Genomic DNA, 22893 nt, shown 5'->3' with positions numbered 1-22893 from the left:
TTATGCATCGAATATTCCTACTACTCTTTCAAAGGACTAGAACCCATTCAACTGGTGTGTCAGCTACTCACTTTCTTCCCAACTATCGTGAGAATCTAAACGTTCGAATTTTCCCTAAATCTTAAATTAAACCTATCGGGAATTTAAATTTACTATTATTAATTGGTATTCCCGGAACTGGAAAGTTCATTGCCACAAATACACAAATCCTGCCATTGTTCCCGTCCCTGAGCATCTTAGTAAATATATTCGTATCAAATAATTTTGATATCCTTTCAAAATAAAATCTAACAATTCTATCTTAGTATATTATTATTACTATTATTATTACTACTACTATTAATAATTGGCATTAGGAACTCGACAGTTCATTGTCGCAAATATGCAAATCCCGCCAGTGTTCCACTCCTCTTATTTCTTTAAGATCCCACCTAATATTGTCTTCCCATCTACATCTCGGTCTACCCCAGTGGTCTTTTAAAAAAGAAAAAGAAAATAATAATAAAGAAGACGAAGTAAAGAATATTTTGAAAGATATCGTGAAATTATTATCTATCGTTCGGGAAGAGCGTGAATTTTATGAGGAAAATGTGCCGCTTTTGATTGACGATTCGAGGACCATCGAAGTCGACGAAATGTCTGACGCTGCAGTCGCTTCGTGAGTTCGCCGTGGCGTGAAGTACGGTAGAATGTGCTTTCTCTCTTTCTCTCTTTCTCTCTCTTTCCTTTCCTCTCTTTTTCATCGTTGACGACTGTGGAAAATGCCCGACATCCCCTTGCGACCGCGATCCTCTCTCTCTCTTCCTCTTTACCTTTACTTCTCCGTCTCCCTACCATTGGGTATGAATATCGTCAGCTCTTTTTCACTCCCCGTCGAACATATTTCAACGACAGAGAGTACGTACAACCGAGAAACTCGATGGATACTTCTATACCCCCTCGACACAATCCCCGAATATGCTCGATCGTTCGTTCGTTCATTCGTTCGTTCTTCCTTTCTTTCGTTTCAATTGGGATTTCGCCACTTTCAGAGAAGACTCTGATACATTTCTAAAAGGAGTTGGAACCATTTTTAAACGGATCAAATTGTACACTTTGGAAGAAAATAAAAAATAATCTTCCCGTAAACGCATCTTTTTCTTTGCAAATTATTCATTTAACACATACATATTCTATTTGCAATAAAAATGTTTCAAACGAGATAACACCGATTATTATTTTATTGAATGATTATGAAAATTAGGTTGAAAAATTTTGGACGAGTACCGTACAAATTTATTAGCCGATAAGCCGTTCGGTAAAAAGAAGGAGAAAGTGGATGAGGTAGTGGGATGGATAAAAAGGTTAAATAAAAAAATAAAAAAATAAAAAAGTAGTACATACTACGTCTGTATACTCGTTCGCTAGCTCATCCTATGTAGCTCGTAACTCGTCCACAGCCCCTCGAGAACGATTTATAAGGCAGACGTTTCGGCGGCTCGAGTTCGCCTCACTGTTTTGCTCTTCTTCCTTTCCCCCTTTAGCTACTTTTTTGCGACTTTGAACCTCTTTCTCTTTTGGACGTAATCTCAACCCTCTCTTTTACTTTCATCCAAGGAACTCGAATTTCTTTATTTTTCGTTAAGAAAAAGGGCAATGCCTTGTATCATTTCGAAGACGAATTTTCCCAAATCTTCTCGGACGTTTCTCCATTTCTTCCTTATACTGGCGTAGAGCATAAAAGAGCGAATCGAAGCAAGAGAAAGGAGGAGGAAGAGAAGGAGGAAGAAGAAGAAGAGGAGGAGGAGGATAAGGCAACTATTATTCGCCTTACTTCGTTACTTTCATTTATATTATTTCTCTTCGCATCAGCCATTTCCGACCATTACTGTTAGTGTCTCCGCAGGTTTTACTCCTATAAGCATTGCTTTGCAGTTTTCTACTCACATAAGGACAACTTCCGTCTCAAGTTCTTTATATTCTTTCTTAAGTTCTTTCTCTCTTTCTCAACTTAAGATACAAAAGTTTAGATTATATTCGGTATTTTTTATGTTTAATTTTTGTTCAAAGTATTAGATAAGTTGAATATATTTATTTGCAATAGGGACGAGAATTATGCGACGTCAATTTGTGGTGTCTCACCGTTTCCGGCGCGAATTTCTAGCAAGAACATATTCATGAGAGAAAGTGCATAGTACTGGTTCGAATTCAAAGATGGTGCCACTAGTACGAGTTACGTTATTACGATTGCGTTCATGCGAAAATTCGTGTACATAAATATAGTAGATATGCGGATATATACTAATAAGAATAATATTATATTCTTATATATGATCATATAATGCAGGGGGCTTACTTTTTTTTAAGTTTTTTTATCGATAAAAATTGCTATCAAAGGTAGAAGAAGAAGCTTCTTTATAGCAGGGTGACCCAATCCGAGCAAAAATTGAAAAATTCGCGATTTTATTTATAATTTGTATACGTCTATGTTTTATGATAATAAATATTAGAAAATACATTAGAGTAGGAGTTTAATATCGAGGCTTTAATGACGCAGCGCAAAAGCTGTTTCTCGATACGGCATCTCTTACCTTTTTAATGGTTCTTCGCACGTGATTTGGCCTTTAATGAAACGAGGACAGTGATAGACATACGGACAGTCCTGATTAATGATATTTCTGTGTGGTTACCACGCTTGTGCTGTTTGTTTGTAGTAGACCTATACTAACTACCACTATTACAACTCCGGTCTCTTGCAAGCAACCCTTCTTCGAAACGAGAGAAAGTCATTAGGTCGTCAATACGAAGGTCTTAAGAAGAACTTCCCTTTAAGGGATGAGCATCATTAACTACGTAATCCGTCGTGTTCATGAGTAAACCTTCGGGGAGTCATAAACTTTTAACCGAGGAGTTTGTTTATCGTAAGCGCATTATGCACACCGTGCTACGGCAAATTTGCGGATACCGTGTTATAAACACTTTGAACGCAATAAATGCGAAATGTTATTATTCGTGTATTTTATATGAGTGACAAACAATACCGAACGATAAAAAAAAGTAGATGTACCTCGATGAATAAGCAAATAAAATTTCAAGGAAAATTAATTAATTTTATCGAACGATATGATATAATTTAAAACACGTTCCAATGGGAGGATTTTCATTCGCTAGCGAGACATCAATAATGTGATTCTTTACAAATGTTTTACATTCAACAAGAGCTTAATACCTAGGAAGTTATATTGATTTTGGATGATGTGCGCTGGATATATACTCTGGGAAATGCCTTTCACTGAAGCGTGTAGCTTTCGGAATAATTGATTGATGATTAGATGAAGTTGTGGATTCTCGTGACTCACGTGAAGGCGTATATTGAGCGCAATAATTCTCTCAATGCATTCTACTAAGAAGTGTATTCTATCTAATTTTCTACAATCTTGTTAACAGGAGTTAATACAAATTCTAATCACACGATATCTAAAAGAAATTTATAAATAGTTTTCTTATATAATATTATATTACTCCATTTTTTGATGTGTTAAAAGTTGTAAATAAGTAAGTCGTCCTACATATCATGTTTATTAATTGCAGTCATCGCGTTATCGTGGAATTCACTAAAGAAAGTAAAACTTATTAAAACATCTTTGCGTTAATGTTTCATAACAAATTAACTCGTTTCTTATGCACTAGTGAAAAACCTATTCGTAGATTTATAATATTTAAGATTCATTTTTGAATAAGCAAGTAAAAATATCTCTTTTTAAAATGCAACACCGCAGTTGTCGACTGCATGAACGGATCCTTGAGGAGGTGTCTTTGCGGTGTATTGTAAGCACTTGTAATCTACTTCTCGCTCTTTTGTTGCGGACGGTAAACGTTTTCTTCTCGAAACGTTAACGGGATTAGTGTGTTCCGTTGGAGAGAAGAGAGGTACATTCACGACACGTAAAGTCTGGTCCGAATAAGGATGATAGCAGGTATTACATAGGATCGTTTCTAATGGTGTGGGCTAATTGATACGCTAGCTGAAAACGCAAGTCACAAAGTCAAACGTGCTTTACCGAACGATCTTCAAAATCCCTTTGATCTAGCGAGTTTCTCGTGAACGAGCCTAAACCACCCTCTCCCCCCTCTTTCCTTACCCTCGGAATCGTCTACAGACTAGTAAAGGATAGAAGAAAAGTAAGCTCGGCAGGCAGGGGTTGGTGTGGTGGTCTTCTTCCCCTTTTCCTCTCATCTTCTTCCCCTTTTCCTCTCATCTTCTTCCTCTTTTAACTCTTCTCTCTCTCTCCTCTCAGCAGGAGGAAGAAGCGTGCGCGCGGTCTTCTTTATGTTTAGAGTGACATCCTTCTGTCACTCTCAGATAACGATTCACTTCTCTAAAGCTTCAGAGTTTGTTTTAAAGTTTTGTTCGAAAGGCAACGTGGCAAGTGACATTCTTACGATGAACAAACGCGAAGATTGCGAATACCGATGGGGGTTGAAAAACCAAGATGGAAAGATCGAAAAGTATAGACAACACATCAGAGTTCTTTAAAATATTTTATTCAACGACGTTTTAAATAATTACATTATTATTTACAAAGTAAAATAAATATAAATATTTTTGTTGGTTCACTCGAAATATATAAAGAAGGAACTTGAAGGATTTGTCTATAAGTTCAGGTAGAACGCATTTCTCCAGTTATTTTCGCCTTCCATGCTTGATATTGCATTAGCAGACCTCATACCGAAGAGGCTTTTACTCTTCCTCGTTGGCCTTGCACCTCGTCGCACCTCGTCGCACCTCCTCCCACCGACCGTGCCCATCGTACCCGCGAACGTCGTTCAAACACCTGCGAGTGTTTGCTTAGGACGCCGGAGTAAGCGCTCTAATTGACTGGTTTCAACTTATTAGTGTGTCTGCAGCGCATTTTAAAACTGGATTAAACCATACGCGTCAGATCCACGTTTCTAATTCGAGAGGCACCCGCGAGAAGTAATCTTATTGTCGAATTTATCTTCGTCTTCGTCGAGATGATTCTCGAAAGGTTCGTTCTATTGGGAACGGCGAAGGTAGTCTAACTCGGTGTTGTAATTAAAATAACTTTGTCAAATTCTTCAAATATTTGCACAGGGAAGAACATTTTCTAATACCTATACGACGTGGTGGAGGAGCCCTTTAAACGAAGCACGAATTTCAACAACGATCGTAACTCATATTTCCTTTCTTCTTCCTGTCTGCCCTTTTTCTCTTTTTCTTTTTTTTTTTCCTTTTTTTGGCTAAGCACGTTACTTACTTTCTATAAACCACGTACGTACGAATCCTTCATTGAGTGCGAAAATGCTGCGAGGTAGAAGGGTTTGGTGTGTGCACACACGAAGGTCGAATCGAGACTCTCAATCAGACGTTCAGTCGAAACGCGCGCGTTGCGCCAATGAAATCCATCAATCAATTCAATTAACTAATTGCCCCTGATCCCCGATGCTTTGCTCAAACGGTTCTCCTCTTCCCGTACTTTACTTTCCTTTCCTCGTGTCTATCGGGTTCACGATTTGGCAGAATGACGCGACGAACCTTGCGCTCAACGAACCGATTCCGTTTCTTCTACCCTTCTACCCTTCTACCCTACCCTTACAAATTCTCGCGTTATCATTTTTCCTATGTAGTTCTCTAGGTTAAGATACTTATTCGTCGATTTTCTAAACAACAGCATTGAAAATTTGATTTTGAAATTCTTCAACTAGCGAGGATTATAAAAACAATTGAAATTTATTTGAAATTCTTAACGAACGATATTACAATTCGGTTACTGAGGCTTCTGAAAATCGTGAGCAGTCATTATCCCAAGGGATTTATTCAACAACCATGAGACTTTAGTCGGGGTATATAAATTTCTCTCGCTATACATGAAATACGACCTTTGCTTTACAAACGCGCCGCGCAACCTGTGTCAACCTTTTCGAATGAAAGTAACACGCTCGTTTTATAACGAATGAAAAACTAACGTTTGCTCGAATCGTGTACGTCCTTGTATTGTTTCTTCATCGCGTGGGAGTACGGCTTTCTCGTCTCTTAAAATACTTTTCAACGAATGGAATTTTAAATGAAATATATCATTCAAATGAAAATCTAAAAAATCATTCGTAGAGAAATAATTAATAAAATAGAGAGTAAAAATATTGTGTGGTGGAATAAGATTTTCTATAAAAGTAATAAAGGATTTATCGGATAGCCTTTGATACGTCTGATAGAATCGGCCAAACGTTTCAGGGTGGTGTAACGAGCGAACGAGAATCGTGATTACGTCGATAAAAATTTCATCGACATTCTTATTGTCTATTTACAGAGACGACGATGACATAATTGATACTTTCGTTTTATATACTTTTTTAGTTGTATGATTACATCGCAAAATTGACTGTATTGACTCCCCCAGATTTTTAAGATCATCATCTGATCGTGATTTTCATTAGTCAACATAAGCGAGAAAGTGATAGTTAAATTTTAACTTCATTAATCTTCAGATTACTTTAGAGAATTTTTTGATAATTATTTTCAATTTTGATCTTTGATTTTTATACATATTAAAAATATTTCTTTCCTTATTCTATCCTCCAATCGTTTTAGTAATTGTTTTTCTTACAATCTTAAGATGATATGAAATTTTCTTGGGCACACCTTACCGATGCAATTATGTGCGAGCATTCTAAATATAGAAGAGAATGCACTCATACGATCTATGCAAATGCAATAATCGCGTAATTTGTCATAAGCTGAAACAAAGGATACGTTAATTGCTCTAACTTATCATAGTTTCGGTTAGAACGTGTAATCGTTCTGAGCCACTGAGAAGTCTCTGAATGGTGATTGACAGCTCCACAATGGTCCATCGGGAACATCATAAGCAGTAGACGAGCGTGACTGCGACGCATTCAGATCTAGGGATTCCTTGCTACCGCAAATGTCGATGAGGATGATGATGAAGATTACGACGACAAGGACGAGAAGGCGTTGAATTATTTGATTTCTGATTGTGAAAATACTGATTCTATCTACTCGAATCATTATAGATAAATCTTCTTCGTAGTTTGTTTCTGAAGTAGCAAAGCTACGTCAACGTTAGCGCAAATATCGATGCATTTATAGTGGCCAGTATGGGCAAATTATTCCATCGTATGCAAGTATGTATCGTATCGTGCATCGTATCGTATGCAAGCTGTTCATCGAGATCATATTTAACGAAAGATTTGAAAAAATTAATAGTAGGATTTTTGTTCAATGTTTATCAATACTTTAATCGATCGACCTATTTTATCATTCATCAAGGGTTCATTTTCATTTAAAATGAGAAATAAATTAGGCACATTTGATAAAAAGAGAGTTCATATAGTATGCGATCTGGCATAGCGTTAGAGCTGGCATCGGCTCCTTTCAGTAGTGCAGGCGAGTAGGTGGTCGGCCTTTTTCCTGTCGAGCTGACCGCGTCGGATGGCAGCAGCAACGGCAGCAGCAGCAGCAGCAACAGCAGCAGCAACAACAACGGTAGCGCAGCAGCAGTGGCAGCGGCAACGGCAACGGTGGCCCTCTTTGCATCGAAAGCGCAAGCGCGAGCTTCTTCTTTCCCGTCCCTCCAGCACCGACGACGACCCGATTGCGTCCCGCTGCCGCCGCACCACCACTACGTTCGCGGCGTCCCCCTCCCGACCCGACGCCCCCTCCCCACCCCCACCCCGCCCCGCGCCGAGAGCGCAGTGTCGCGTCGAACCTCTCGCAGAGCGCGTCGCACGTCCGAGTACCGGCCGCCGCCCGTCATCAGTAGTTGCCGTACCGCGCAGCCACGTAACCTCTCACCTTCTCCTTAGTTTTTAGTAGTCAGTAGTAGGGGAGAGTGTGGCGAGAGAGAGAGAGAGAGAGAGAAAGAGCGAGAGCGAGAGCGACCGACCGAGAGAAAGAAAGAAAGAAAGAAAGAAAGAGAGAGAGAGAGAAAGAAAAAGAAAGAGAATACGCGCGCGAGAGAAAGTGAAGGAACGTGTGAAATTGAGAGAAGAGAACACCTAGAAGAAGAAGAAGAAGAGAAGTCAAATAAGAAAAGAAGAAGTAAAATAAAGAAGTTTCTCTTCGTCGTTTAAGTCGTCTAAGTCGTCGTCGTGAACCGTCCTCTTCGTTGCTGCCGTCTCGTTATCATCGTCGTCGTCGGGTTCGTCGTCGTCGTCGTCGTCGTCTTCGTTTTCGTCTTCTTCTTCCTTCTACGTTCCTACGTCCTTGCCGTCGTCGTCGTCGTCCTCGTCGTCGTCGTCGTCGACCGGCTTGGCGCGAGCACTCCAGAGAATAGTAGTCTATCATATCCTAGTTGTCATCCTGATTGTGTTGCTGTAACGCGACGAGACGTCCGTAATACGAGGGAAAACAAGACGTGTGCCGTGTAGTTATATATTTTATCTCTCTCCTTCTTTCGCAAATTGCACGATTCAGTGTTGCTACTACTATTACTACTACTGTTTGTTAATTAACGTTAATTACGACGAGGAGAGTAAGACACACTCTCTCGACGTTGTTCTCCGAAAAGGGAAAAGAAGGAGGATTCATTTTTATCACCGTCGGCTAACGTAACGTGCACGACTAAGGGAAGATCATCATCATCATCGTGTGGTCATCGTCATTGACATCGTTATCTCGTGATCGTCGTCGTCGTTGTTGTTGTCACGGACGAACGAACGTGAAAGAAGAACAACAACATCAACAACAACAACAACAACAACACAACAGAATACAGGAAGGGAAGAAGAAGAACGACGACGACGACGTCGTCGTCCTGCCGTCGCACGAGGACGATTCAAGGAAAAATTTAGTTTCCGGGAAGAGGAGGAGGGTTTCCTCTAACTGTTAAAGAGCAGTGTTTTATTCCATTTAACCCGTGATACTCCGGGGAAAAGGCCGAGAGCGTTGCGACGACAACGAGCCGTGCGCCGCGCGCCATTATGGAATCTCAGAATCAGGAGATCGTGGCGAGCGGCTCGCCCGCCGAGGTGCCCAACGATCCAGGGTACATATCTTCATGCTTACGCCAAAATCGATCGTCCACCTACATCCACCAGCAATGTTTTTAATAGCATCCACCGAAAACGAACTACGGCTTTCTTTTATTGTGATCTTGAAAAAAAGGAAAAAAAAGCAAATATACGCGCGACGATAATCTCTCGCGTTTGTGTTTATAATATTTAAAATATATTTCGCGCGAGTGGTTCCTAAAGATAATAATTGCATTACCCGATATACCGTCTTTTAACCCTTTCTTTTTTGTATGCTCTGTCCTCCCCGTTACGGAAATTCTAATCGTGCACATCGTGCTTTTTTTTACTTGCTGTTATTTCTATTTATTGATGCTCTTTGTTTATACATATGTATATTATATGTGTTTATATATATAACTCGTATATATATAAACACATGTATATATGTTGATGTTGCTATTTGTTATTATTTTTATTATTATTATTGTTGTTGTTGTTATTGTTGTTATTGTTGTTGTTGTCGTCGTGATCGTCGTCGTGGTCGTCGTCATCGTGGTCGTCGTCGTCGTTGCTGTTGTCATTCGGTGGAGCAAACGCGCGCGTGGTGTTTGTTTGCCGGGCGCGTGAATATGCGTGTCACGGGTATAGTGTGCTCTCTGTCCTCGTACCGGTGGCGCCTTCTTTTAAGCGCGTTTGGCATCCTCCTATCCCCTTACCTCTCGTCAGAGACATCCCCTTTGGTCCGCGTGAAACGCGCGAGAGGGAGCGAAAGAAGGGTTAAATGAATGGGACGATCAGAGAGAAGAAACTCCAAAGAGGAGAATGGTTTGCCGCCAAGCAAAGGATGATATTCCTTTCCTTCCTTCCTTTATTTATTTATTTTCACCCCTTTAAATGCAACTGCATTTATATCGTATAATAAATTAATCAGATATGTCATTGTTCGTGATCGTGGTCGTGATCGTTGTTGTTGTTTTTGTGTCCAGAGGTTACAAAGTTATTATGTTGCGTTCCAATTCTTCAGGTTGAATTACGTGTGGGTTGCTGACCACATGATCCACAAAGAAAAACGGCTGAGAGGGGAGAGTAGTTCGTGTCATTCCTTATCGTATTTAAAACGCGTCGATGAAAATAGCACGCGAAATAATCTGCTATTTCTTTTCGATCGTTACACTTATCGTTAAACTTTCAACAAAACAGAGCACAACAAAATAAAAAAAGAAATGATCGATTTGGCGCGATTTTTATAAGGGTTGTGAGGATTGGGGGGAAATTGAAAAGAGATTTCTTCGTCGACGTCGTGTCTCTTAATCTCCTTGAAAATGGGCATACGTTTACCGGATTAGCACGTAAAAGTATTAGAACGGAGACGACGCCTAGAAGCGCTTTAGAAGGAACGTAGGAGAGAGAGAGAGAGAGAGAGAGAGAGAGAGAGAGAGAGAAAGAGAGAGGGAGAATGTGGAGAGGAGCAGAGAACGGTAGGAGAGGAGAAGGATAGACGGAAAAGCAGCGTGTGGGTGGGTGGGAGGAGGGAGTTCACAACGAGGCTGTCGTGCCTCAGAAAATCGATGTTCGAACGCGCTACCACGTGATTACGACCATTATGCGAGAGAGCGTTATCTTCGTTAGCATCTACGCGACTAACGGCAGATTTTATGTATATTAATTATGATAACGACTCGTAGATGATTAGCGTCCGGTCCAAATTCCTCTTCTTTAAAGGGGGGAAAACAACGAAGAAGATATATATTTTTTTTTGTTTTCCTTCGTTTACTCGTTAGTCCGTTCATTGGCTCATTTCTATCGCTAATGACGCTTATAACACGTACTTATTAGATTATCATTATGAATGATTTAAGATTACACGTAAGAGCGAATCGTTTGGAAGGATATATTCGAGTGCATGAAAAGATGTTTTTAACGTTGGAAGCTGGTAGGATAATTACCGATTTAGATATATTTTCATTACTCCGTTTGAGTGCTATTAAATCGTTTTTTATCTTCGTTAAATATAAATCGTCGTTTACGATCTTGCGTATTACACGTCCTCGTTTTTGTTCATTCTCTTTATGATCGTTAGATCGACAACCACGCTTGTACTTATCGATCTATTTAGTCACGACTAGAGTATTTAATTCAGTAACAACTTTCGATGCTTTTATCCGAAATGTTCTCGTTTCGATGAAGCTTTTAATGGACGAGATAAATAATGCCTCCTTACTGCATTGGCGGCAAACTCTAATGGTTAAACGATCAAATTTGAATTTCCCGCGGTTTTTTATTTTATCAACGATGTGCCCGCGACGAGGGTGGTGGTATTGGTGGGGGATATGGGGGTAGCCACGAGTTCAAGAAGAAATTATTATTGTTTGTGATGAAATTTATGTTCCGAAATTACTCAAGATTGCCCACCGTATCGAGATCGAGCAGAGTTGTAGAAAAAAAAGAAAATTGGCAAAAAAGAAAGAGAAAGAGTAAAAAAAATGTCAAAGTAAAAAGATCGTTCGTGAGTTTTTTGGTTGTTGGTTGATGTGTGGTGACACCTGCCGTCGAGAAACGGAGACTGCGCAGAGGGTTAAGAGATACCGGAAGTTACCCTCTGCTGGCAGTTACCCCGTCTTCTCTTTCTTCGCCTTCGTCTCTCAACATTGAAGCTTGGCTGATGGCGATGCTGATGGAATCATCTTTTTTTCTAGGAAAATGTTCATCGGTGGTCTATCATGGCAGACCAGTCCAGGTGAGCATTTTTTATCACGCTAATTTATTATTACAACCCACCACGTGTTATATTAATTAATGAATTTGCATTCAAATTTGAACTAACGCGCAAAATTCAAATTTATATATGCATTTACTTGGATTTAACACAATTGTGTGCATTTAAATGAAATTTATCAATCGCGATGCACTATGACGTTAAATAAGGCATAAAATATCAAACAGCATCTTCTAAGAAGTATCGCATAAAACAAGATTAACGAAGATAATCGATAGATACCATATAAGCGTGACTGTGTGCGTATATCGAGTGATTAAGAAAAATGACTGGGTGACACAAGATGGACTTGAATAATTCTTGGTCGAGCATATTGATAGTACCTGTGTTGGCCAATCAAACATCCATTATCTGTCACGACAAAAAATAATCGCCTTTTTGTCGTTCCACTACCTTTTACTTTTTTTATAAACAATGTCGGTTATACGCGTATGTCGGGTTAGGTGATCGTGTCAAACTGATGAACGCGTATAATAATAATAATTATTTATAAATGTTTGATGGAAGAGATAGGAGGAAAAACGGTCTATATCATCAAGCGTAAAAGTAAATATTATTTATTACTATTTTATAATCGTTGTAGTGTTAAAAAGAGTCTCTTCAGAGATTGGGACATCTCGATTTATTCACGCTTGCGTTAATCGTATCATTCATTGATTTTCATATGCATATTTGCATACATGCATAATATGTTTATTCGAATTGATTGCATAGGTTTATTTATTTCGACCTATATTTCATTATCATATTCCATAACTTTCTAACAATCATTATCGTTGATTTTTGTCGTTAAGATGATAAATAAGTCAAGAATGAAGACGATAAAAAAAAAAAAATGAAAAAGAAAGAAATATTTTAGTTAGCAACGTTATTTTTTTTCAGTATGAGTCTTTCTCACGGTATATAATTAGGTCGGATACGCTTCAATTCCTCTAAGCACTTTAATGACCATTTTATCCTTATAAAAATATGAAATATTTTTCTTTTAATGGTCTGTATATCTACTTACTTATATATTTCGCATATAATACACTTTCGATCGATTATGCACTTATCGTCAAGCAGTTTTTGTGATAAGAAGAAAATATTTTCAGAAAGTATAGAATTAGTCGAAGCGTATTATGTCTTTCTCTTTCTCTCTCTCTCATAAAGAAGAATAAAAGAGAAACAAAGGTGAAGTAGAACTCATTAGCGTTATTTGTCGTCGTTATGTAAGCCGTAACTCCACCTTGCTTTCGTCTTGTTCTCTTGCTCTACAGGACCTCTATTTGTTCTCTTCTTCTTATTATTATTTTCTGTCTTTTTTTTCTCTCGATAGTCTTTTTCCGCGAGTTAAGACGATGGTAAGCGATAAAAATAAAGAAAAGAAACACGAAATAGAAAATAAAAACGTAGACAGGAAGAACCCCGGTTTCTTTTGCTTTTCACAGCGTGTCCAGGTTCTTATTGAGATCGGTAAGCAAAGAAGAAGAAGGAAAGTACACGAATGGGTGAGAGGAATACTCAAAGAAGAAACCTTGAAGGGCTCGGAAAGAAGATCGTTTCGTTTCGTTTCGTTCGTTTCGTACTAGCTCTGTTCGATGACCGTGTGATTTAAATCTGCCGAGCGATTCTTCAGTTTGCATCGACGATCACAGAGTCGCTTTATTCAAGCTTCTTATCTATAAAATTTGCGGCATCCAGATACAAGTTGTTACATCAATTTTATTTTTCGTTCTTCCTTTCTTCTTCTTCTTTTTATTTAAAATTTTTTTCCTCCTTTCCATTTCGTCGATCTTCGTCTTTACTGTAGGAATCATTGCAAATTTAGTGTTTATAAAATATTTATTATCATTGCTTCTCTTTATCTTTAGGAATCAGTTTTTGCAGTCATTTAACACTAAACTTACTAAAATTTTGTGCATACTTATTCTCCTACCATGATCGGTTTAAATAAAATGAAATTTTAGCCTATTGCATAAAGAACAATATATTTTTTATTTTATTTACAAATAATTGATGTATTAAATTTTGAAATTATTTAAATTGACAAATAAGAAATATTTGAGATAGCCCCATTAACTTTAAATGCACTTTCAATTGAATCGGGTATACTAAATGTGACACAAAATAAAAATGTTAAAAATTTTAAAAATGTTATCTTTCGTTTTTGTTAATATTCTCGTTCGAATCTAAAGAATGGTACGCATCAAACAGTAGTTTCTTGTGTATACCGGAAACACGGCTTAACGCATCTTAGCGTTTCAATCTTTTAGAACAATGACCCGATACTTGAAACGTTCTACAGGCAAATTGTTAAAACACTCGGAACATTGTAATGCGAAATACGCGATGAGTGAGTTCATTTACATTTATTTTTTATTAGTTGTAACGTCTGTTTGGTATTACATATCAATAAAAAAAAATAATATACCTCCTTGTATGTATTACATAGGAAATGTGGGAGAAAACCTGACAAAAGATACTTTTATTCTTTTGATATTTAATCGAATAATTCTTCTTCCTTCTATGGCTAATTAATTTCAAACACAATCTATGACGTATGAACATTTTTAATTTTTTTCTTCTTTGAATTTTGACGTTTCCCATAATTATTTGCAAACGATCCATCCTCTAGTGCGCCTTATAGAAATTTCATTCTCGTTGTGTGACGTTTCATGGCGAAACAGTTTTACACTTGGCGAAGCGTGTTAGTTCGTAGTACAACGCTCGTTCTACGTTTCTCGTTCATTTTATTATTCATTTTCCAAGCAATTTCGGTCAGTCGAATAATCCTCAAATATTCTTGTAGTTTATTTCTTTAAAAGTTAAATTATAGACATCGATTTTTGTAAAACTGATTGAAGCAAAATATACGTCGATAGCTCGATAAATCTCGAAAGATCCAAGAATACACGTTTCTAATTTTATATTTGTAATAAATCTTATATTTGATGTATTTTTTTGTTCTCATCACATTTTCTAACGTTTCAACGTTTTAGCCGCGTATTTATCTTATCTAAGTTTAAGACTTACATTAGTCCTTAATCATATTTCAAATAAAACGCGTTTCATTCTCAACGTTACGTTGGTATTTTCGAATGTAAGCTTATGGTTTGTTTAGATAAAGTAAAATGGCAGTAATAAGAAGGATCAAGAAAGAGAGAGAAAGAGAAAGAGTTGCATTTTTTCTGACTTTGTCAATGTAAGCAATGTTAACGTCGTGTTCATCTTCGTCGTCGTCTTTGTCGTCTTGGTGTCTGATGCAATCGAGCGCAACAGACGTTCCTCCTCGAGTCTCTCGCTATTTTTAAACATAATTGCACCCGGCCGTTTTAATGGGCAAGCCGGCATATAGTCGGAGATGGTACGAGAGTGAGATCAAAAAAAAAGTTAGGAGGAAAGGAAAGAAGAAAGAAAGAAAGATAGAAAAGTTAGAAAAAAATTGTAAAAATCTGTCACCGAGTCTTTTGGGATGCAACTGTTTACGAGCTATTTTGATGGATTTTAATTTGACCTCTCAAATTGTTGACAATAACAAATGGTTTGTACACAGGGCTATTGTAATCGTGAAAAAAATCTTTACTTTTCATAAATTGTACACACACATATCAAAAAGAAATATTTAATTGGTTTCATTTAATCCCATAATATTATATGATGCGTTCAATCTTATCAAATGCGCATCGTAACCCTTAAGTACACACACACACACACACACACCTCTTCAATAAAAAACCCAACGCGGAACTAAATTGCACATTTTTCGCGTAAAGTCATCGTAATTCTCATTAAACGTCCATTAACATTTCATTTTTGTCGTTTGAGTAAAGTAGTCTTCTTTTTCCCCTCTTTTTGTGCTTTTTTTATACGGAAACACATAAAGAGAACACTTTTGAGAGCCTATTTGTCTTTTTAATTTGTTTCTTTTAATTCGTGCTATTTAAGAATTTTTAGTCAACGTAAATACGATCAACTCGATTAAAATGAAATTTTTATTAGTTCAAGATAAAACAAAAAAGGAAAGTACTACACTGTTGAAGAAGATTGAGATAAAAACACTTGAAAAAAGAAAGAAATAATAAAAGAAGGTGCAAGATCGGTCAACTGACCGAGAATTAATCGACCTATACTTGCTGCTACTTCTCTTCTTTCCCTTTCTCTCTCACTCTCACTCTCTCTCTCTCTTTCTCGTAGCACAACGTTTCCTCGTTTCTCTTAGCGCTATGAAAAGGGGACTTTAATTACGCAAGTAGGTCGAAAGGGACGCCTAATTTATTTGCAGCGACATAGGTGACTGCCTGCGGCTCCCTCTGCGACCACCAGCTTGTTAGTGCAACGATATTTGTTAACATAAAACAGGGTGAACGACTCTTTTGTTACCTGTGTTCATTCCGCCTCCATAAGCACCTCTCTCTCTCACACATTCTATTCTGCAACCTTTCTTTTTACTCTCTCTCTCTCTTACCTTCTACTTCCCCCACTTTTACCCTCTCCACTACGCAGAATTAATTATTATAATTGTCTTTTGAATGTACGCGAAACTTATGGCTAGATTATTTCATTTTCAAAGTGTTTAGGAGTTGCACCATGACTCATCCTTTTTTTCAATTTACTAGTTTTCTAAATCTTTTCAAACATTATTTATTACGAAACGTTTTAACTTCAAAAGCAAACTATTGAGAGTGTTTTTCTATTGCATCACGTGCCGACATATCAATGCAACAATTTATCGTTTAGTTATTCATATTATTTTTCACGTAGTAAATGAAACCCGCATGTTTTCAGATAGATTTTTTTGACGTGGTCTCCAATCCTTTGGGGTTAACTAAATTTCAATAAATTTCTTTTTATTTTCATTCTCTCATTTTTCCGTGTCAGTTATGAACAGGTAAATGCAAATGTAGAAGCTTTTCCTAAACAGTTTGTCATCGAAAACATTATCTACAGATGACCAAAATTTACAATTTAATTATTTGTTTCGATAAAGGTTTTTGTTGTTTTTATCAAATGCATCATACTGCATTTTGATTTTGTAATCTTTTATGATACGTGTTTGGGTTTTCATTTATTACTAACACGCGGATTATACATACACGCTTTATGATATATTTTCCTAGCGATACCGTACGTCGTGTTCATTAATAAAGAAAGAAAAAAAGAGAAAGCATGCGTGTGATATTGAATAAGCGTGTATATTGTATACAGTAGCACTCTTTCGCACGACCAACCAACGGTTCTTATCTTCAGACATCTTTCTTTGCCGGCTCGTAGATCTCGAACAAGACCCGTCTTGTGTCTCGATGATACATATACCTACTACTACGTATATACAATGTGTAACAAAACTACGCGAGATAAACTTCGTCATATAAATTCCTCATATGTGAACTGTTTATTCGTCATATATCAATATAATTATATTTATAATATAATATATATTTATATAAATATATAATTTATAATTATAACTAATATATATAACTATTATATTACATACTAAATATATTATATTATAAATATAATTATTATTATAATAATAACAATATTATGGTCATTGTTAAGAAATTTATTTTAAAATTAAATAATCAAGCATCTTCCGAATATTTTAATACTAAACACATTTATAAAACTTGTAAAAGTGGAGTTCATCTTTTATGGTTTTTTTAACGGTTCATATGTTGAGAAGAAAATCTTATTAACATGGGTATGAGAAGATGTTTCTCATTTTCATCTTTGAATTATGAGACTTCCAAATGTAAAATATTAGTATAATTCAATTATGTTTAGTTGTTAGAATTATGTATATCACCTCACGGTTCTAAGAGAATTTCCACCTCTTATCTAAATGTAAACCTCAACTCGTTTTGCATTGAGTTATTATCGTTGGAGAAACTTATGGTTACGGGAGTTAGAGTGCTTGAAATATAAATCAGAAATGAAACACTTTTTTCTTTTCTTTTTTTTATTTCGAACTATGTATGTTGATATAACCTATTTTTTTCTTCTTTTCTTTTTTAAGTATGAGAAATGTATTCCGGAAAGTTTAGTCGAGTATTTTTATTTCACCCTGTATATTCACGACTTATCTATTACCACCTAACACTCATCACCGTTGCTTCTCTTATGCTCATTTTCGTTTACTTCTCTTTTTCACCTTTACTTTATTCAGAAAATATTTTTGTTACTTGTAGAAATAATAAAAAAAAAAAAAAAAAAAGGAATAAAACGTGTTGTAGATCAAAAATAATTTCCCTTGACAGTCCAAAGTTCATTTTTCTTTTTTTTTTTTTTTGTATATTATTGTACAAAATGTTACTTAAATATCTAGATACATACTCGTTACGTTATTTTACGTAAAAAATAAAAAAATGTCAATGTAAAGGAAATTATTGATCGTGTGTAATATTTCTTTCATACGAGTAATGTGGAAATATCGGAAGAAAATTATTGTCAAGAGAGTTATATTTTTAAAAAAGAGAGATAATAAAAAAGGTTTTCTGCAAAATTTTACATAAATTATAAAAGATTTCAAAAAAAAAAAAAAAAATTCAAGAGAAAATCAATTCGCGTTCGTACATCGAATAAAAACAAAATCAATGCTGTGTTTGGTTCTGTTTTCTTTTTTAAAAATATTGGGTTGGCAACTAAATAATTGCAAATTTGAAATAAGAATGAAAATTCCAAATGTTTGCTTAAAAATATAAGTTTATTCAATTAGGTACTGTCCATTTTTGTTGATAACCTTTTGCCATAGGTCAGCCACGTTCATCAAATTTCTGATCTTTGCTATAAAAAAATTGAATTAGGTGTAAAACAAAATTCGCAATGACTTAGTTACCAACCCAATACGTTTTAATTTATTTCGATTTACGTTAGTTCATTATTTTCGATTTGTAGAGAAGCCCTCGAATGTATTCTTTGCGCACGTGTACGCTTAGTGCGCGGGAATGGGATACTTTTCTATGGAAAATCTACGATATGCGATAGAGAGAAACTAGAACGGGCCACGAGTTTGACCTAAGCGATCGATGATAACGATTCGAAGCGAGTTTATGTGGGTATAAGTCAAGCTTACAACTTCTTGGAGATACAATTTTCGATCGAATTGTGGAAAGAAAGGCAAAGAAATTCTTTTTACATATAGATATGTATATGTATATATATATATACTTGAACGGATTTCATCGACTAGTTTTATTTATTTTATTCCAAGACGAAAAATAGAAGTAAATTATGGAAATATTATAGTATATGGTAGATATTTGATCACCGATTCTCCCTAAAAACATTCCAACGTAAATGTGTTTATTTATTTATTTAATAAAAACTCAACGATAAATCTATTACGTTTTATTTTTTTTAATTTTTTTTTTTTCAAATGCGGTTTAAAAATATTATATGAGATTTTTTTCGTTGTTAATGTGTACACATTTTTACAATAACTCAAAGATCATCGAAAAGAAAAGAAAAAAAAGTTTAATTGGAGAAACATTCATTAACGTTGTTTAATGTCGTAGTTTACGATTAAAAAAGAGAAACTGACGAAAAAGTTTGTGTAAAGGTTTTTTTTTGGTAATTTAACAACAATAATTTAACTTGTTTTATTCTCTTGTACGATTTTGCACAATTCAAATTTGTATGAGAATATACGAAAATAATACGAATATGAATCGGTCAAATATCGGTGCAACTTTCATTTATTCTTGTATTGCGATTTTATGTTAATTTCCAAATTTTCGATTAAATCGAGTTTATAACCAAACGCATGGGAGGTTGCTTTTGAATTTAAAAAATTGCAGAAACACCAGGGTATAATATTTGTATGGAATGTCGAGAGAATATATGATAACAAAACGTACCGCGTACACAGAAATGGTTTAAATAAATTCTTTTTCTTTTTTCTTCTTTTTTTTTTTTTTTTAACGATGCAAGAGACAATTCACTAATAAAGCAGAGATTGAAGCGGAAGGTTATAGATGGTCTACTTCTTCGAATACACAATGTTTTATAAAAGTGGAATTTATTACGACTCGCTAGGGAAGAAAAAGGGTTATAGATTGTGAAGGTTTTATTGATGTATATGTAACATTTTTTTTTCTATTTTTTTTTTTTTTTATCAAAATTTCTACACACTCGTTTTCTTGTTCACTTTTTTTCGTCAACGTCTATTTATTCGTTTTTTTTTTTAATTTACATGTGTAACGGTGTATCATACGTTATTGTTTATTTTTTGCAATATGTATATCAATGATGATGGTCTCTCTTTTCTTTTAGTTGACTTAAACATTCGATAAAATTAAATGATAAATTTTTATTTACAATCTTATTTTTGAATAATAATATTCACTTTATAATGTACAATTATTAAACGAAATCAATATAAATTTACTACGTTTGTTAGAAGCATTTCAAAAACTTCAATGATTGTATAAACGTTTCCAACTTGCATACTAAACTATTGCAATATTATTCGATTTAATAAACTCGATCGTAATTCGATACGTACATTCGATTGAAAATGAAAAAAAACCAGCCCTCAAAAAAAGAAAACTTTAACAAAAAATATTATAACGATGTTTGATGATAAAAGAAAAAAAAATGGATAGACACGACGTAAATGTTTCTTTTTACGCGACCAGTGCGAAATGTGTTAACGAACGCGGGGTTTTCTCGTCTTGCACGTTGCACGTTGCACGTTGCATATTGCACGTTGCACGGATCGTTTGGATTTGTGATTCGATAAAAGAGTGTTGGGAGAAAAAGAAAGAGAAAATATAAAAACTGTATGGCGTAGGGGGAGGAGATTGGGGGAAAAATATCCAAAAAAGTAAAACGCGCGCGCGTGTGTGTGTGTGTGTGTGTAGGTGTAGGTGTAGGTGTAGGTGTAGGTGTTCGCATGCAATGCAACACCGGGGGTAACAAGTATAGGTGTGTATCCACGAGGATTTCCTGCATCGAAGCTCTATAGTTCGCGACAGTAACAATGTGCCATCCTCTCTCTCTCTCTCTCTCTCTCTCTCTCTCTACGCTCGAATTCATTCAACATTTCCAATTAAGGGGGTTAGTCCACTTTGCGTTGGCAGTGAGGTGTGACTATGCGCTGCGGATGTGACGTTCTCGCACGTTCTAGAACTTCAGTCGACTGAAACGCTTATTATCAAATGGGTAATACTCGCATTCGTTCGTTGAAAATCTAGTTGTTGCATATGTATAACATATACTCGTATGTATATATGTATCATATATATTATTTCCTCGATAAGTTTATTTTTATAGTAATTATTCTGACAGGACTCTCATAAAAATGTATATCTATATATATGTGTGTACATGTTAAGTGCATTTTGTATCGGGATAGGACGAGGAGAATCTCTAACAATGTCATGAGTGACGAGATACGAATGAACGAGAACCATAGGGTCCTATCATCAACATTGATTCTCATGTAGATAGTCACGGTTAACTACACGCTAACAATAAGTTGTTTCAGATTAGCTCGATAAGATTTTAAATATCGGAATGGCTGAAAAAACGCAAGTACTGGACTTCGGTCAAATTTATTTCAATGTAAATGAGAAACGTATTAACCCTTTGAGTGCCATGGATGCATATATTCGTTTGATAAAAATTATCAGAGTAGTCTATCGATGCATATACGTGTTTCTTAATATTAATGTAAAATAATGTAATGTTTATATTAATTAATTAAATTATTAAATATGATTTATTATTAGAATTTAGTTAATAATAAATTGTTCCATTTCTACAAAAAATTTTAGGCAAAAGTATTCAACACTCAAAGGGTTAACAAACTAATTGTAATGGTATTTCGTATATATTTATTCTTACTGTAACTGGTTATTATTTTAACATAATTTTTAAATAATATTAAATAATATAAACTTTATCACACCATACTTTATTACAACTCAAGAAAGTTTGAAATGATCAACGAGACGATACATTAATGACATAAACGTTTTCCATTCTATTCCTATGCTAGTTAAAAGGAAATATATTCCGTCAGTATATTTTTTCACGTGTTCTCGAACGAGGATAATAAATTTTCAAATTACCGTATGAGGAATCGCGTAAAAATAAAACCATTGAATAAAACCGGATACCAGAGTTATTCCAATCGAATAATTTATATTTATCATTGTTTCAATAACTCTGTCAATTTTGATTAATTCAACAAATTGATCTTACTAGACATAAAAAACACGAACAATCAGAAAAAATGATTTCAATTGTAAAAAATAAATTATGAATGATTAAAATAGAAATTTATGAAGATGGTTACTTTCGATTAATTTAACAAATTGATCTTATTTTTTAAAAATGCGAACAATCTAAAAAAATGATTTCCATTGTAAAATATAAATTATGAATGATTAAAAAGAAATTTATGAAGATGGTTACTTAGGCGATTTAAGTTTGAAACAACGACATGTTAAATGCGAGTAGGAAGAGGAAAAAAAGTAAGTAGGTTAGAGGGTATTTCCGGAAGTATACAGACAAAACAAGAGAAAAAGAAACAACATAACGGAGAAACACCTGAGAACGGACAAGCCACCTAGCTACTGTGCATGAGTATGTGTGTATGTGTGTGTGAGCTTATATCGAACCAGTTAACCGAACAATAGTTACTTCTTAATGGACTCGCCGTGTTTGTCTATTACCTGCTTTGCTTCTTGCTTTCATTTCCATAGAATATACACACACATACACATATATACATAAATACACCTTTTATACGTGACATCATTGGCACGTGGCTATAACCACCCATGAGCCTTTCCAGGGCAACTATAGCCACAAAAGGCCACTTTACCCTGCAACACTACTCGATCTATGGCAATAATACAAATAATACACCACATCTGCTTAGTTTATTTTTTTTTCTTTTCTTTTAGTTTTTCTTTTTCTACGTAAGACAGACACAACTATAACCCTACTAACTTTCAAATTGGGATGAAAAAAAAATCTGGATTAAAAGTGATAGAATAAACGACGTATCGTTGTTAAGTTAATTTATATCCTATTAAGTAAAAATCAATCAAAAATGGGGTTACGTAAAAGAAATAGAAAGAGAGTGTAGAAAGTTTCAAATGGGGAAAGAGAAAGAAGAAGAAAATAAAACGAAAAAAGTATATATATAG

The 22893-nt window shown here is 35.4% G+C and overlaps 1 protein-coding gene across 3 annotated transcripts in view; it reads left to right on the top strand.

Annotated features, from left to right (window-relative positions):
• The first annotated feature begins 7699 nt into the window (after window positions 1-7699).
• Window positions 7700-22893, top strand: part of Rbp6 (RNA-binding protein 6) — a 583327-nt gene continuing 568133 nt past the window's right edge. For 2 of the 3 annotated variants that reach the window (XM_015319952.2, XM_015319953.2), the window contains exons 1-2: window positions 7700-9005; window positions 11670-11710. In XM_015319952.2, the coding sequence (XP_015175438.2) occupies window positions 8941-9005; window positions 11670-11710 (106 nt within the window). In that variant the 5' untranslated portion in view covers window positions 7700-8940. The remainder of the gene's footprint in view (window positions 9006-11669; window positions 11711-22893) is intronic. The other variant, XM_015319955.2, reaches the window with a different exon arrangement.

The sequence above is a fragment of the Polistes dominula genome, unplaced genomic scaffold (genome assembly GCF_049000335.1).
Source record: "Polistes dominula isolate Pdom_NZ unplaced genomic scaffold, Pdom_raw_medaka contig_77, whole genome shotgun sequence".
NCBI classification, from domain to species: domain Eukaryota; kingdom Metazoa; phylum Arthropoda; class Insecta; order Hymenoptera; family Vespidae; genus Polistes; species Polistes dominula.
Note: the sequence above shows the minus strand (reverse complement) of the source record. Positions and strands in the feature narration are given on the sequence as shown.